The sequence below is a fragment of the Hyalella azteca genome, unplaced genomic scaffold, assembly GCF_000764305.2.
Source record: "Hyalella azteca isolate HAZT.00-mixed unplaced genomic scaffold, Hazt_2.0.2 contig5093, whole genome shotgun sequence".
NCBI lineage: Eukaryota > Metazoa > Arthropoda > Malacostraca > Amphipoda > Hyalellidae > Hyalella > Hyalella azteca.
In genome coordinates, this window is record NW_025935295.1 from 108,863 (window position 1) to 125,357 (window position 16,495).

Here is a 16,495-nt window from a genome sequence, read left to right on the forward strand (position 1 = left end):
ATGCATTTGGGTATTAAAAAAGTTTCAAGAATAGGCCTACAAGGATGGAAACTGCAATAAAGTCAAATTAAAATCATCAATCAAACCTAGCAGATACATTATAAATCATTCATTATCAGGTTACTTGGAGTCATATGTGATCTCCAGATATTGACGAATCAAATATAAATGTACAAAATAAAGAATTTTCAAGTTACTTAGAATGTAAGTTTATTGTGAGAAAATTACCACATAGGTTGCTCAACAAAAACTTGTCTGTATTTCTTTCTGCTTCTCCGGCACCGTAAGTTTGAACCATAACACAACATGACATGCACATATCTCCAACAAACTTGTGATTGTACCAACTGCATTGCTATGAATTATTTTCAGTTAGATGGCTTGCATGATATTTAGATAAACGTTAGTTATGATTTATTAAAAAAAGTATCAGATATTTACAAAGTTTTTTAGTTGTTATTGCCTACGTAAGGAAGCTTCTTTAAATATAATTTTAAATTTACTTTATAACTGACCTCTTTCGGTAAAAATTCTTTGGCTTTATCTTGGTTGAGGATGACTATGGGATTCTCAACTTGCAGATTAAACACATCTCGGATCCTCATAAGATGCTCTTTTTTGGTTGACTTAACATTACCTACAAACAAGAAAAAAATGGTTTGATTTAAACATACATTTCAACACAAACAATGATGTATATCAAAACAAATATCCCTCATGCCCACTACTACTACAGAAAGAAACCGCAATGACATGGCTAACAAGCACAATGCCTTATTTCTGGCCAAATCAAATTCAATGAGAAGAATAAGTGAAACTGAAACTTAATCATTAAAAAAAAAACTTCCCATATCATTGCACAGAAATCAGTTTTTTTTTATAGGTATACAATACATTAACCTTTCATTGGGATGAAATTAGCTTGGAAAGCTCCACTGAATTGCAGAGAGTTCAAAGCCAAACCTGATGAAGTATTACCACACTTCAATAACAGGTGGTTGCCACTGCAGCATGAAATTTGAAATCTGTTTAAGAAAATGTCAACATGATTCTTCAAGGATTCTAATTAATATCAGTCTAACCTCGATGATCCTTAATCCTGTACTGAGTAGTTCCATTTGATGATATCCTCCTTTCTATTTTTATTGAAGGGCCAAATTCGCTAAACTTGTAGGAATTTGCTCCTTCATTGGAAAGTGTCACTTCGATGGTTGCCATCTGTCGTCCATACTGGATCAAGCCTGAAGAGAGATAATAAGTTAGCAAAATTGACCAAAACAAGAGCTCACAGTTTGACATCAATGCAAGATATAGGAATTTGCACTAATTAAAATACGTAGCAAAAAGTTAATTTGAACACTGATATAATATGCAATGATATATTTCTCATCAAGGAAATTTTAAACCACTAAGAAAATATATATTTTATCAAGCATTTTGTAGCAAATCAGAAATGATTTTTAAAGACTAGTTTCAAGAGGTATTTATATACTAAATAAGTATAGAAGAATGCAGATTGAGCAAACCTTTCAAGTTAGCAGCTCTGTTGGTGGCTCTGCTGGTGCCTCCTAGACCCACAACAACAGCCGTAAGGACGGCACTTTTGCCAGATCCGTTTCTTCCTTGGATTAAATTAATGTGGGGAGTTAAGTTGAACTCCAAATTGCTGTGGCACATGAAGTTCCTTAGGGAAATCTTCTCAATTCTGCCACAATCAGGAAGGCTTTGTGATGACAGGAGTGATACTTCTTGGGTTAACAAGCTTCCTTCTGCAACAGACTCCGCTGCAGAGTCATCATCAACTTTTGCCCGCTTTGTAGGGCTTTCGTGTCCATTGACAGTTTCCTTCAAGTTGTTACGCCGCTTCAAGACTGCAGTCTGAAAAATAAATATTAATTAGGTTATAGGAAATGTACAACAAATTATTCCCACATCCTACTGGTTAATTTTGATATAATTATTTGTGGGAATGTAGAATATTTGAGGTTATTGGATCTTTAGGTGATTCCTTGTTTGCCTTTTGTACTTATTCATTCAATTTTTTACCAGTTTAGTTTTCCAACTTACTTCATTTTATTTCATTTTTCATCATAGTTATTTTCAAATTTCTTCTAATGTTCATCGAAGCTATTGAGTCCTATCATATCATTTGCTTTGGCTATTTACATTTAAAGTTTGGTACTTTTGGTTTCTAGATTGTCTATAGTCCAGTTCAACCTCCTGTAATATGATCACTTGCAGCACTCATTATTAAATGCTTTCAAGTTTTCTCTATTTTACCACTATAAGTAGTCAAGAGTGTAAATTGAGGCAGGACATTGGCCAAGAACACAAAATTCATTGGCCAGGTAGGATTGTGGCATATGACAGTCACAATTTGGCTCCTCCTTTGCGGCTTACAATCAATATGGCCAAAGGCAAATGATCAATACAAACATAGCACACATTACACTAGATCAGTGGTTCCCAAACTTTTTTCAGGCTGGCGCCCCCTTTGGCTCCATAGTGAATTTCTAGCGCCCCCCACCGACATATAAAAACATAAGCCTCTTTCTTGAAATTTAGTACGCTGTAATTTTAAAACATAATGGCTAAACACAAATGTGTATTTCACAAATAGAACCCCATTTAGCAAACCATTATGTATTTCAGCTGCTTCAACTGTTTCAGAACTAGAAACCTAGGACGTCTTGGGCAAATTTACGGCCGGACTCGTGGCCGGTCTCCCTGCCAATCTCCAAATTCAGTGACCACGAATATCTCCCAAACTAATGAACGCAGCTCAATGAAACTTGGAACAAGTATTCATCAGAACCTAACGGTGATGTTTAGCTCGTGAAAATTTGTTGCATTTCACCTTCATTCGTGAGTTATATTGCGATACAGGCCGAAATTCGCAGTGATCAAAGAATTTCTTCCTAACTACTGAAAAAATTTGAACAAAATTTTGTATATATATTCCTAACTACAAAACGGGAATTTTATTTTTTGTTCAACTGTCAATAAACTTTTTGATTTTGCCTTCGTTTGCGAGTTTTTTTCATTTCACCGTCATTCTTGATTTCACACTTCCTTATATTTGCCTTGCATCGCTGGGTATTTTGTCGCTTAAATTCGCAGTGATCAAGAAATTTCTTATAAACTACTGAAGAGATTTCAACAAAATTTTGTATGTAAATACCTTACTTCCCAGCGGTGATGTTTAGCTTGTAACAGTTTTTATAATTTGCTATCATTATCGAGTTATACAGATATAGGAGAAACGACCGGCTTTTCTACCGGCCGGTTTAACCAAGAGCTGTTTACGTATATAGCCGTATACGTATAGCCATATAACTCGCAAACGGAGACAAAATCGAAAAAAAAATTGTAACAAGCTAAATATCATTGTTGTTGAGGTTAGGTTTTGAAATACTAAGTTTCGTTCAAATCTGTTCAGTAGTTTGGAAGAAATTTCTTGATTACTGCGAATCTAAGCACGTATTGCCGTTTAAATCACGAATGTAGGTGAAATTGAAAAAACACTCGCGAACGAAGGCAAAATAAAAAAAAAATTTCAGGAGCAAAACATTACTGTTCGGTAGTTAGGACTGTAAATTTAAAATTTCGTTCGAATCTGTTCAGTAGTTTGAAAGAAACTCCTTGATCGCTGTGAATTTCGGCTCGTATCGTCATATAACTCACAAATGAACGCAAAATTAAAAATAATTTCACGTGCTACACATTACCATTAGGTCCTAATGAATACGTGTAGGTACCAAGTTTCATCGAGTTACGTTCATTAGTTTGAGAGATATTCCTTGATCGTTTGTTGATTTTGGAAATTGGCCGTGAGACCGGCTGCGAGTCCGGCCGTTAATTTGTCCAAGACGCAAACCCAGGGGAGGTTAAAAAACAGATCTGAGTGAAAAAAAAACATCGCTGGGAGTCCTGTGCTGCAAGTGTTGTGTATAAATTGTCAAACAAACGCTCAAACTTCTGACTTCGACTTCGGACTGCCGCCCCACTATGGCCCTCTTCTTCCATACCGCCCCCCAAAATCTTTCCACCGCCCCTAGGGGGGCGATATCGCCCACTTTGGGAACCACTGCACTAGATGCTAGTGAAAGATACTGATGGGGGATTGAGAGATTTTTTTGATCCAACCTATAACTAAGCACAGGTGCCAATTCAAAGTCAATGTTGATTGATGGAAAGCTTAAAAAGATGCTGACATCTTGACCAAAAAGGCCCAACTTTACAGTCTGTTACGTAGCATGATAGCCCAAGAGTTCTTTAGTTTCTCAAAAATATACCTAATGTTTTCCAGTCTGGTAAAGTATTTAATCCTCTACTGCCATACCTATGTCAATAACCAGCAATATAACTTTTAAGTTAAATAATTTTGGTTTCTCCTTCAACTCTGTAATGAATTTGTTTGAACTGTTTATTGTATGTCAGTGAGAGGGAACACCAGGCACTTCACTGTTCTAATTGTGTTGCTTAGAATAAATAAACATCATGAGATTATATTGCACGAGATTTATATGAAACAATATGATGATTACCTGCATTTCCAAATGAATTCATCATTTTTAAATGATAACATGTATAAATTTTAATTATTGTTCTATGAAAATCTCATGGGTCATATAAAGTTAAAATATAATTTGTATATAGGTATACTTATAAAACCAATTCAAATGTTCATTCTCCTTATGGCCAGATATTTTCAACAATGATCATTCTAATGACAGAAAATGAATGGAAACTTTCAATGTGAATTTACTAATAACGGGAGTGAAAACTGCAGTAGATTTTTCAAATTGTTGAATCTTGGTACAGTAAATTTGTTTTGTTACCTGATTGTTTATTGTCCTCATTTTATACCAAGCATGTTCATAATAGAAAATAATTTCTAATATATTTGCACGAGTCTCCTTGTGAGCAGGTTTGGCAATGATTAAATCAAAATGATTAAATCATGTGATTAAATCACTTGATTTTTTATAAAAAATCATGATTTTTTGATTTTTTCGATTTTTTCATATATTTAAAAATATTGAGTGGCAGTCTTTAATTTATATTGAGGTATTGTTATTCATGGTTTAGTATAAATTTACTATGAATGACAAATTGGTATATAAACTTGTTGCCTTTAGTGTGTATTAGGTTCCAATAAATGGAATGTTTTTGGTACAGAGGCATCAAGTGTGCAATACATTGTACATAGCAAGCAGCTTAGCTAATTCTTATAAGGCTATAAGACATACCTATAAGTAGTCTAAGTCTAACTATATGACTATTTGTTATATATTGATTACAATATACAATTTAAATGTGTTAGCTAGCTTATACAGAGTGGGGCAGAACTGATTGCACAGTTTTGAGGCGAAATAAGAGTAATGGAGGTACATAAAAAAGAAAGTTTATTTTCCTTAAGATTAGCATAACATACCATTTAAAATACTTATGTTTTGAAAACAATATCAGGAAGATGGTGTCTGTTAGCTGCAACACACTGTTGGAGTCGTTCTCAGAAGTTTCCTACAGCACATTCACACATATGGCAAGGTATGGCCATAACCTCTGCAATAATCTGACCCCTTAGCTGTGGTATGGAGTGAGGGCAACTTCTGAACATCCTTTCTTTTAGATGTCCCCAAAGAAAGAAATCGTAAATGCTCAAATCAGGTGACTTTGCAGGCCACTGTAAATCACCCCTCAGAGACACCAGACCTCCGGGAAACATGCGTTTCAAAACATGAGTGACATTCGAGCTGTGTGAGCTGTAGCCCCATCCTGCTGGAACCACACGTCTCACAATGATTAATTTTCAACAATGTTTTCCATCCTGGGCTGCAAGAAATTTGCAACATTGCAGCATAGCAATCGGAATTCACTGTCATGGTTACTCCCTCCTCTGAGAACGACTCCAATAGTGTGTTACAGCTAACAGCCCCCATCTTCCAGATATTGTTTTCAAAACATAAGTATTCTAAATGGTATGTTATGCTAACCTCTAGGAAAATAAACTTTCTTCTTTATGTACCTCCATTACTCTTTTATTTTACCTCAAAACTGCTCAATCGGTTCTGCTCCAGTCTCTTATACACATCTAGATGTGTATAAGAGACAGGTATAGACCTGTATTTTGCATGTTTCAATTCAAGTTTAATTTAGCTAGTAAAAAAATGGCATCATTTATAAAAAAAAAAGTGGTCTAAGTTACCCCATTTTACGGTAATTGATTTTTTATTTTTTTGATTTTTTTAAATAAAAAAAATCACCAACCCTGCTTGTGAGTGATGTATATTATCAGCTTCTGGTGACAAATACTCCCCCTGAGGGACATTTTATAAATTTTTTATCATGCCTTACAATTTGAAAGATGGTAGAGATATGTTGTGGCAATAAAAATAATAAAGACAATGAGATAAAAATTATTTCTTCTTGATTTTGTATTTCAGGTACCGTCAACCGGGGCTATTCGGGACAGGCGGGGCTATTCGGGACAGGCCTATGACACGGCGTAAAACTGTTGTAGTAGCGAAACTAATTGGAATATTGCAAAACTAAAAATAGTGGCATAAACGTAACAATTTTTCCTATCTATCTAGTATAAAGGAAGTCGAAAAATACTACATTTACTTGCTTTGAAAAATTCCTGAAAAAAATGGTGAAAAACTATGTTTTGTAAAGTTACAACCTGTCTCTTATACACATCTAGATGTGTATAAGAGACAGCTTCGTATCAGCAGCCTTATAGCATTTTTTTCGTATCTGTAAGCTTACAGGACGGCTCGTAATTTCACATCATTTTAATTGGGTTAAGTGAATTTACTATAGTAAAAAAGATCGTGAAAAACATACCTGAAACAGAAAGGAATATTTTAGTGACAACCAACGTATCTTTTGGAGAAATAAATCGTAGTTTAGGTCAATTACTTTTCATTCTATGATGCCTGGTGCACAATTCTATACATGACATGCTATGCATAATTTTGTGATGACTGATGATGCACTAATTTTTCGATAAGTGAAATTTTTTTTGCTGAGCAAGGAAAATCTGATCAATATTCTTTGTTTTTAATCAATTTTTTTCGTAATTGGAGGTTTTGCTAACTGAGGTTCTACCGTAAATGCGTTTTTGGAGGTGTCCCGACTAGCCCTGGGGGGGTGGCCCGAGTAGCCCCACCGTGCGGAAATGGCCACCATTTTTTTTTGGAATGAGATAGGCAAAATCTGCCAATTACGTTTTCAAGCCGACACCTGGGTGCAACTTTTATGTAAGTAAAATTTTTTAATACGGCGAATATTTTTTTTGCTACAGACCTTAGCAGAAGTAACTTTTCAAAACAGCATTTTCACCATTTTTTTCAGGAATTTTTCAAAGCTAGTAAATGTCATATTTTTCGACTGCCTTTATACTACATAGATAGGAAAAATGTTGACATTAACGTTTATGCCACTATATTTAGTTTTGCAATATTCCAATTAGTTTCGCTACTATAACAGTTTTACGCCGTGTCGGAGGTGCATCCCGAGTTGCCCCGCCAGTCCCGAGTTGCCCCAGTTGACGGTAGAAGGTTAAAGCCTTAGGTGATTGAATTAATTTCGTCTGTTTGTGTTAACTGCTCAATAACCACTTCCACCTGCTCCTGGACTAAGTGTAGAGATTTATTTAACCACTCAGCTAGGGCTTCACATAAAATTTTCATTTATAAATAATGTACTGAAGCTTTATATTCTAGTTATAGTTTTTGTTTTAAGTTTATACTGGTCAGGCTGCAAAGCATGGTACAACATAGGTTAAAATCACCAAACTCAATGCCCCAAAGATGCCAAAGTAGGATTGTGGTGAATGGTTATTGCCACTATACTTCTATACCAGGTGTCCAAAAAAATGATATTCAACTTTGAATGGCTGTAACTGGAAAAGTAATAGAGTTAAAAAAATTTGGAAGGTCAGAATTTCTTCCCTATTTTTTTCTCCATCTCTCCACCAAAAATCAGAAAGATCGATGTAGCCATAAGTGTTTGATAGAACTTTCAGTGACATGTGCCAAATAGTGCTTGTGCAAAGTTTCAGTAAGATCATTTTGCATAATCATTATGTTGTTTTGACACGTTTTCTTTTTGCTGATTTATTTTTTGTATCTTTGGCGAGACAAAAACATGGCAATCTTTGGTGAGAGGCAATCATGGCAATCTTTGGTGAGAGGCAATCATGGCAATCTTTGGTGAGAGGCAATCATGGCAATCTTTGGAGAGAGGCAATCATGGCAATCTTTGGTGAAACAATCATGGCAATCTTTGATGAGAGGCATCTTTGGTTTTGAAATTCTCTCTCACCAAAGATGGCCATGATTCTCTCACCAAAAATTTGAAAATACTTAATACATGCCATATCAGGCCCAGTGTAGTAAAATAACTAAAAGTGAACGCGAATTATGAAGTTATGAACGCGTCTGAAAATGAGTCGGGTAAAAAATTTGTTCGCCACCATGGCCGGAGCACTTCAGGGCTGCTCACTTGAAAAGTGGGAGGGAGAAGTGAGACTCTCGCTTCTCACCAGAATAACTTTAAATTATTGGAAATCTGAAGGACTGCAAGCGCACACAGTAAGGTTTCCGATACGCCAGAAGGATCAGGATGCAGTGAAGCTTGTCTGGAAATCAGTTACCGTATGTTGTGTGTGTTTTGGTGTGGATAGTAAAACTAAAGATATACTATCAAAGTTGCTTGCAGCACTTCCCTTATTAAAAATTACCCAGCGATGGATCTTGAAAATGGCCAACGACGCTTTTGGCTGAAAAACCATATCTTGGCAATGCTGCTTGGTGCTTGCACCCTGGGGGACATTTAATAGGATTGGAATTTTCCTACTTGTTTCTGAAATCTGGTGGCTCCAACTGGACAAATTTTTGATACATTTGGATTCTCATGGACCGATCCTGCACTTTTGTTAACAATTAGATAGGAGTTAATAATCTGGCGGAAATTGCACAGTTCCGGAAATGGCTGGAAAGCTCTAGTTGTGGCCCTAATCCAGGGTGCAGAAGGTGGAAGCAGCATCGCCAATATATGGGTTTTTAAGCCCAAAGCATCACAACCATTTTCAAAATGTGTCGCCGGGCAATTTTTAATGAAAAACCATTTATGCTTAGTAAGGAAAAACTATTTACAAGCCACAAACTTATTTACAAGGTTGCATGCACGTGTTACCCCAAATAACTAATTTTACCCTAAAAACAGTCTGATTGTACAGCAAGTGTCAACTGAACATGTAATAATGCAGTATTATTGCAGTCTGACCACTCTAATGTGACCGCAACTACATAATCGTAAACTTGATGTTTACATTTTTTTGGTGGGAACTCATCGCAACTGATTTCCAGACAAGCTTCACTGCATACTGATCATAATGGAAACCTTACTTTTTTTAAATACTTGGCCGAAGACTGACAAATATATTAAATGAAAGAATTTCAATCTAAATGTGTCGGCAAGATCTTCTGAAGGCATAAATTTTGCTACTGAAGTGTCGCCAAAGATCTTGCAATATTCATCCACTCTCTGCACAGTGGACCATGGGGATCGCTGAGCAAAAGAGCAGGAGTTGTAGGACCAGACAGTTGCTATCGCGCCCCCCTCATTTGGCTGTGCGCACTCACGCCGAGCAGTGTGATGTGCCTGTTTCTGACAGTGACTTTAGGGTGTTAGCTTCAGCCTCCGGTACTTCAGATCTGCGTATCTTTGAATCATTGTACATTTTTAAGCTTAGGCCCAGTTTAAATTCAGCTGTGAGCTCCTATCCCCTTGAAATTGTGAATAGATAGGTTTTTATGCCCTATTACTTGTAAATTTAGGTTCTAATTGTGTTCTGTGCTTTCAATTGTATCAACTTGTGACTTTCTATGTATGTTCTAGATTCTACGAACTGACGATGGAGCTGGACTCTAAAACGTTTTCTATAAAGATATGAATTTTTGTGGACTGTTCTTTGCTTTTAAATTTTTAGTCAACTTGCGATTTAAGCAAATAAGTGACATTAATACTCAAATCAGCCAAATTTGTAGGGTAAACGCGGTATATTCCAACATCGTGGGTAATTCCGTCACCTCTCTAGTTTTTCCTTCATATTAAGCTTTGTTTTAGTTCCATGCATTCGTTGATGGTTGAAATGATGATGTCATACATTTGCGCGTCAAACTACTGCCAAAACACTAGGTCTTGGCCATCTAGTGGGAAAATATTGAGATCCAAAGAGAGACAATGCACGCTACCCAGTGAGATCATTGAAAAATGTGTCAAATTTGACAGTTGACCTTCCTCTATCAAATAGTGAATAACTGTTTGTATGGGAAGAATATTATGGTTTGAGACTTTTAAATACATCTGTGAATATATTAGGAATCCTTTAAGTATACTTGTATTTGCTGATTTCAAGTGGTAAATAAATTAATAGATGATTAAGTTGAGAAATGGATTTAGGCACATGAAAACTAATTCCGTCACAACTTGAATTGGACACACACAGATCATTCCAAGCTATGTACAAAAATTAAAATTTGCTTAATTAAAAGCTTAATAGTTATTAATTAAAAGCGTAATTAAGTAGTGTTCAATATTCATTAGTGTTCTAATTCAAAGCTGTGTTGCATTCCAATACAGCTCACACAGCGAACGGAATTCGAACACGTGGATGACGGCATTACGTATCAGTAGAATTTGAAGCGCGGACGGAATACGCCTCACCACGTGCCGAATATTGCCACACACAGTGTCGGAATATAGGGATTTGGTAGGTTTGCATTCTAAAGGCTTTTAAATAAATATGGCAACATTTTGTGACGTTTCATTGTTGCTGGCGCGTAGTATGGTGTTTTGCGAGTCACATAAAGCAAACAGAACTTGAGTAACGCATACGGTTATTTTTTTATAGCTTTTCATTTCTTGATGCGTCCTTAATGTGTTAGAATATACCGCGTTTACCCTAGGCATTTTTGTTTAATTTGCAGTTGGCTTCTCCCCAATTCTTCAGTTTGGAATTTATTGCAATTGGCTTCAATACAATAACATTGCAACTTGCAAGGTTAGATTTTCTCATATTTCTATATGAAATAAAAAGTTTGCAAATTTCTTCATAATTTAAAAAAAAGCATACAATGAAATTTCATCAACTAACAAGCAAGCATTTGCAGTCATACTGATGTTAAATCAAAATCATAGAATTTTTGGTTAATTGTTACAAAGGAATAATTCAACAAAATTTTAGATAATCTAATCCAAGTGCATGAAATAGGTAGGTACTTGATGACATTCCACACTCAGGATTATGTATGTTTTCAGGGAATTTTCCCCGCGCATTTTGACTTTTTTAAAGCCACTGCTGCGCACAGATGGTGCAAATTCTGGCCATCCCCGCTTGCGCGCGCAAGCGTCGGTGCAGGCCGCAGCACGCACATACATTTTGTCAAGGGACAAGAGACAGAAAACGTATAATACTCAATATGCGTTTAATTATCCATCAAAAATCTATGATTTTCCTTGATATGGCAATTTTGTGGAAGTAAAAATCTAGAAATTCATTTTCGAAGAAATTTTCTACAAATTTCTTATACGAACTGACGAACATCGTTTGTTTACCTTCCGTAGACCGTCCAGACGTGAGGCAATATTCAGTCCAGACGTGAGGCAAGCGATGATTAACCAAGTCCTCAGAAATTGGGCATATGAAGTAAACAAATATTAGTGTTAGATGACAGATTTTGCTTGTTCTATATATACTATTAGTGCGCTAATAGGGTTATTAAAGATTCTACGGTTAATGAAAGGAGTCAGAAATAATTTCATCATTGTAATTAATGAAAAATAGTTTTGAGTGCGAAATCTTTTGTAAATAAAATATGTCTAGACATAACTGTCATCAGAAATTCCCAACATTGTCTCTACATACTTTTTACGCAATGCGTGAGTCTCTTGAAGCTATTCATATTTTATTAAGGTTTGTTGTTAGTCTATATAATTAACCTTCAAAGTTGCAAAAAATGAGAACTGATAATTTAAAAAAAGTGCAGTGCCTGTATTTTTGTTTTCAATGGGTTTGCACCCCACAAACCCATTTCTCCAGCCGGGAGGCCACACTCAGGATGATGTATGTTTTCGGTGAATTTTCCCGTGCATTTTCACTTTTTTTAAGCTATTGATGTGCACAGTTGGCGCAATATAATGAAAATTGATCATCTTCGCGCACGTGTTTGCGCAATCCCAGCCATCTTTATTTTAGAAGAAAATTTCTCCAAAGTCATATGGCAACACTGAACACCGTCTGTTTACATTTCGTATGTATAACAGCCGCAGTTTACGATTACCGTACATTCCGTATCCGACAAGGCGGACAACCGGAAGAGTCAGAAGTAACCCGGACATGTCTTACATTTTATTATTGTCAGTTCGACTCGTGTAGTCAATATACTCGCATACTGTAAAATGGGGTAACTTAGACCGGCGGGGTAACTTAGACCACTTTTCGTTTTTTTAACAAAAACCCCCACAACTCAAAAACTATTTGACATAGAAAAATTTTGTCAATGGGCATTAAAGGCCTAATACTGAGGCCACATAACACAATAGAAAGATTTGAAAAGTTTGCATATATAATAGGTTAAAAAATTAAAAATGTGACCCTAAAAAAAAGCTATTATTTAAAGCCTGTCAGAGTACCCCCTCCAATTTTTTTTATTTTTTGGTTAAATAACTCCAGGTTTTGATGCATTATAGTAGAACTCTTCTAGTTACATATGCAAATGACAAATTTTAGGAAAGTGTCATAGTTTGCAAATGGGGGGCAATAGTGGCAAAGCAGAGAGTTTTTTAGACTCTCCCTCAAGTTCATTTTTGAGTCCTATAAGTAGACCAGTCAAGTATCCTGGATACCAACATTATAATAGGCTACTTAAGAAATTTAATTAAATCTTGAGTAAATGAGGAAATTAAAAATGAACTGATTCTAAAAGAGCTCTGGTTTGCCACTATGTGTATGAATAATGAATAATTATTCATAACATTGCCGACTCTTAGAACCTGAGTTAACACGTTAGAAATCTAGTCAACGTGATGCAGATATTTGTTCGTGTGTGATAGCGTTGCCACGCGGCACGCATTCACCTTTAAATAACTTTAGGAGCATGGCGCAGGCTGGCGCATGGTGCACTTTTTTACCGGCATATTATGGCGCACCATAGTGGCAAAGCAGAGAGTTTTTTAGACTCTCCCTCAAGTTCAATTTTGAGTCCTATGAGTAGGCCAGTAAAGTATCGTGGATACCACTTACCAGCATTACCATACATAAGATTTTCGTGAAAGTGCAATGGATGGGTGAGACTCGTCGGAGAGCCAGAGGGCATATGATAAAGAAATTGGTTTAAATCTTGAGCATAGTGGCAAACCAGAGATTTTTTAGAATCAGTTCATTTTTAATTTCCTCATTTAATCAAGATTTACACCAATTTTTTTTGTATGATCCACTATGCAGAGGGTGGATGCAGCGTCGGCAATATATGGATTTTTAAGCCCAAAGCGTCGCCGGCCATTTTAAAGATGCGTCGCCGGGTAATTTTTAATGAAAAGCCATTTACGCTGAGTAATGACGAACTATTTACAAGCCACGAACTTATTACAAGGTTGCATGCACGTGTTACCCCAAATAACTAATTTTACCCTTAAACAGTCCGGTTGTACAGCAAGTGTCAACTGAACAAGTAATAAAGCAGTCTGACCACTCTAATGCGACCGAAACCATAGTGGCAAAGCAGAGAGTTCTTTAGACTCTCCTTCAAGTTCAATTTCAAGTCCCTATAAGTAGACCAGTAAAGTATCATGGATACCACATCATACCAGCATTATCATAATTAAGTAATTGGTTTAAATCTTGAGTTATTGAGGAAATTAAAAATGAACTGATTCCAAAAAAGCTCTGGTTTGCCACTATGACCGAAACTACGCAATCAAAAAAATGTTGTTTACATTTTTTGCGGGAACTCATCGCAACTGATTTCCGGACAAGCTTCGCTGCATCGTAATCCATCCAACGTACCGGAAACCTTACTTTTTTTCTAAATAGTTGGCTGAAGACTGAGAAATATATTAAATGCAAGAATTTCAATCTAAATGTGTCGGCAAGATCTTCTGAAGGCGAAAATTTTGCCGATAATGCGTCGCCATAGGTCTTTAAATCTTCGTTCACTCTCTGCACAGTGGCCAGGCTGTAGAGTAGGGCCTTTCAGCTCGAGATATTGGCGTCTTTTCAAGCTCTCAATCAGCCACCTCGACCTTAAATCGGCGTCCATGGCCGATCTGGCCCGATCATAAACTATACTCAGGCAGCCATGAGGCCCATGACCGATCATAAACTATAGATTGCTCAATCAGTCCTGCCGTCACCGCACGCATCTTCAGCTTATTTGATTCATGATTGCTTGTATCTGTCACCTGATCACAATTTGCATGTCTGGCGTGCCCCATGCTACTGCTGAAAAAATCTATTGTGTTCTAACGCGATCTATTGTGTTCTAGCATGATCTATTGTGATCTAAAGTAATCTATTGAGTTCTAACATGATCTATTGTGTTCTAACGTGATCTATTGCTTTCTAACGAGATATATTGCGTTCTTACTAGATCTATTGCATTTTAACTCAATTTATTGCAGTTTAACATGATCTATTGAATTTTAGAGCGATTTCTTGCATTTTAACGTGATCTTTTGCGTTCTAGCGCGGTCTATTGTGTTCTAACGCGATCTATTGCGTTCTAACGCGATCTATTGTGTTCTAACGTGATCTATTGCGTTCTAACGTGATCTTTTGCGTTCTAACGTGATCTATTGCCTGTCTCTTATACACATCTAGATGTGTATAAGAGACAGCGCCGGAACTGCGCGCTACATCGCGTAGTTCAGGTGGCTATGAGCTCGTATGCTTGGGTGCTCAAATGTAGCTCTCACAGGTGCCGGAACTGCGCGCTACATCGCATAGTTCAGGTGGCTATGAGCTTGTATGCTTGGGTGCTCAAATGTAGCTCTCACAGGCGCAGGAACTGCGCGCTACATTGCGTAGTTCAGGTGGCTATGAGCTTGTATGCTTGGGTGCTCAAATGTAGCTCTCACCGCCATCGGAACTATGCGCTACGATCCATATCGATCGGCCATATCGATCGTAAATTGCGATTTATGGAGAAGCCTTATCTTGCGACCGGCGTCCAGTGGTGTCCAGTGGCATCCACCTCGGCGTCTTTGGTGCATGAAATTGGCGTCCTTGACCTATGTTGTGCCATGCTTTACAGTCTGGCACAGTGGTGTATGATAAAGCTGGTATCCATGATACTTTACTGGTCTACTTATAGGAATCAAAAATGAACTTGAGGCAGAGTCTAAAAAAACTCTCTGCTTTGTCACTATGATCTTGAGTTTTATTTGAGTAAATGAGAAAATTAAAAATAAACTGATTCTAAAAAAGCTCTGGTTTGCCACTATGCGGCGCACAGCGCAAATTGATGCAATGATAATATAAATTTCCACGCACCTGGCGCTGGCACATCTTCCTGACCGTGGATGACATTGAAGACTGAAGTTGACTGTCAGTACTCACTACTCAGTGGAAAGTGGGTCACATAAACGGTAGGGTCAATGAAAAATGTTAATTGTGATAATATTACGGTATAATGTATAAATTGTATATCACAAAATACATTTTCCCACCGGCATAGTGGCAAAGCAGAGAGTTTTTTAGACTCTCCCTCAAGTTCATTTTTGAGTCCTATAAGTAGACAAGTAAAGCATAGTGGCAAAGCAGAGAGTTTTTTAGACTCTCCCTCAAGTTCATTTTTGAGTCCTATAAGTAGACCAGTAAAGTATCCTGGATACCAGCATTATCATACATAAGAAATTGGTTTAAATCTCAAGTAAATGAGGAAATTAAAAATGAACTGATTCTAAAAAAGCTCTGGTTTGCCACTATGCCCACCGGACCCACCCCTCACTCTCTCACATCAACTACCTAGCTACGCAGTATAGTTCTGAACTAAGTGAACTTCTGCATAGATATTACATACTTAATAGTAAAAAAACATTTATAGAAACTTACTCGTCTCCGATCCATGGCAATTCTGATTTACCCAGGATATCAATGTATTAAAGTACTTTTTCACTTGATCTATAACAATGTGACATGACTGACATCTTCCATAGATAATAATGCTTCACTCCCGCCAAACGAAACACTCTTCCGTCAAATTCACGAAAAACACGGAAAAACTCATTTGTAGCATGATGAAACATGCTAGGTAGATAAAATGGGAAAATTATTAATTAGTTTCTTTATTAACAAGACGTCTATCAGAAGCATATTATTCGATTTTACAGTAAAACTGTGAGCTTAAAAATTGAAAATCAGAAAAAATGTATCGAAACGAAAAAAGTTTTCCAATAAAATATTCATGAGCCATTTTCATTG

The 16,495-nt window shown here is 36.7% G+C and overlaps 1 protein-coding gene across 1 annotated transcript in view; it reads right to left on the reverse strand.

Annotated features, from left to right (window-relative positions):
* Positions 1-16,308, reverse strand: part of LOC108672530 (structural maintenance of chromosomes protein 6) — a 32,857-nt gene extending 16,549 nt beyond the window's left edge. Inside the window, exons 1-4 of the mRNA XM_018160217.2 lie at positions 16,127-16,308; positions 1,527-1,878; positions 1,083-1,241; positions 516-637 (exon numbers count right to left, since the gene is read on the reverse strand). Of these exons, the coding sequence (XP_018015706.1) occupies positions 516-637; positions 1,083-1,241; positions 1,527-1,878; positions 16,127-16,141 (648 nt within the window). The 5' untranslated portion in view covers positions 16,142-16,308. The remainder of the gene's footprint in view (positions 1-515; positions 638-1,082; positions 1,242-1,526; positions 1,879-16,126) is intronic.
* Positions 16,309-16,495: the final 187 nt, after the last annotated feature.